Source organism: Orycteropus afer, unplaced genomic scaffold (genome assembly GCF_000298275.1).
Source record: "Orycteropus afer afer isolate SDZICR_OR568_19922 unplaced genomic scaffold, OryAfe1.0 scaffold00744, whole genome shotgun sequence".
NCBI classification, from domain to species: Eukaryota; Metazoa; Chordata; class Mammalia; order Tubulidentata; family Orycteropodidae; genus Orycteropus; species Orycteropus afer.
In genome coordinates, this window is record NW_006922331.1 from 57,683 (window position 1) to 58,896 (window position 1,214).

At 57.8% G+C, this 1,214-nt stretch overlaps 1 protein-coding gene across 1 annotated transcript in view; it reads left to right on the forward strand.

The window, feature by feature from the left end:
* CABIN1 (calcineurin binding protein 1) overlaps positions 1–1,214 on the forward strand; it is a gene marked incomplete at its 5' end in the record, with an annotated part of 148,772 nt that overhangs the window by 56,252 nt on the left and 91,306 nt on the right. The window contains 2 exons of the mRNA XM_007957396.1: positions 579–818; positions 944–1,089. Of these exons, the coding sequence (XP_007955587.1) occupies positions 579–818; positions 944–1,089 (386 nt within the window). The remainder of the gene's footprint in view (positions 1–578; positions 819–943; positions 1,090–1,214) is intronic.

Here is a 1,214-nt window from a genome sequence, read left to right on the forward strand (position 1 = left end):
ATTTTATTTCATGATTCTTCACTATTGGATGTACTAAGGAGCCCTGCAGTACTTACAGCATTCAGCTGCTAACCAGAAGGTCAGCAGTTGGAATGCACCAGCTGCTTCATGGGAAAAGATGGGGCAGTCAGCTTCCGTGAAGACTGACAGCCTTGGAGACCCCCTGGGACAGTTCCACTCCGTCCTCTAGGGGCGCTGTGGGTCAGAATGGACTCCATGGCAGTGGGTGTGGTTTGGGCTTTGTTTCCATGAAGACTGACAGCCTTGGTGCAATTCCACTCTGTCCTCTAGGGGCGCTGTGAGTCAGAATTGACTCCACAGCAGTGGATGTGATTGGGGCTTTGCTTCTGTGAAGATTGATAGCCTTAGAGACCCTGTAGGGCAGTTCCACTCTGTCCTCTAGGGGCGCTGTGTGTAGACTGCTCCACGGCAGTGGGTGGGTTGGTTTTGGGTTTGCCTGTGCAGGTTTTCAGTGTGATCAGGCCTGGCTTTAGACTCTCTGCTCCATCCTGCCTCCATTTACAAGGGATCCAGGGCCCTTCCAGTGCAGCACGTTTTCCTGTTTGCTCAACCCTGAGGGCTCACGCTCCTGCCATCTGTCTTCCCTGCAGGTGGACCTTGTCTGGGAGGATGCCCTGTTCATGTTTGAGTATTTTAAGCCCAAGACCCTTCCTGAGTTTGACAGTTACAAGACCAGCACCGTGTCTGCCGACCTGGCCAATCTCCTGAAGCGGATTGCCACCATCGTGCCGCACACAGAGAGGCCAACGCTGAGCCTGGACAAAGTGTCCGCATACATCGAGGGGACCTCAGCTGAGGTGGGCCCCCCGTTGCTGGGCACGGGTGTGGGCAGTGGGGCCGGGCTGCATGCGGGTGACCAAGTGGTCCTGGGTTTGTGGCAGTGCTGGCCATACCTGATGTCTCCGTCTGCCTGTGCCTGCAGGTGCCATGCCTCCCGGAAGGGGCTGACCCCTGCCCCGCGGTGGTGAGCGAGCTCTACTACCTCCTGGCCGATTACCACTTCAAAAACAAGGAGCAGTCCAAAGCCATCAAGTTCTACATGCATGATATCTGCGTCTGCCCCGACAGGTCTGTGCAGGATTGCGGCGCAGGATTGCGGCGTGGCTGGGCAGGCGGCTGAGCGACAGGTCCAAGCGGGGTGGGGCGGGTGGCTGGGCAGCAGTGTGGTGGGGTGGGTGGCTGGGCGGCAGGTC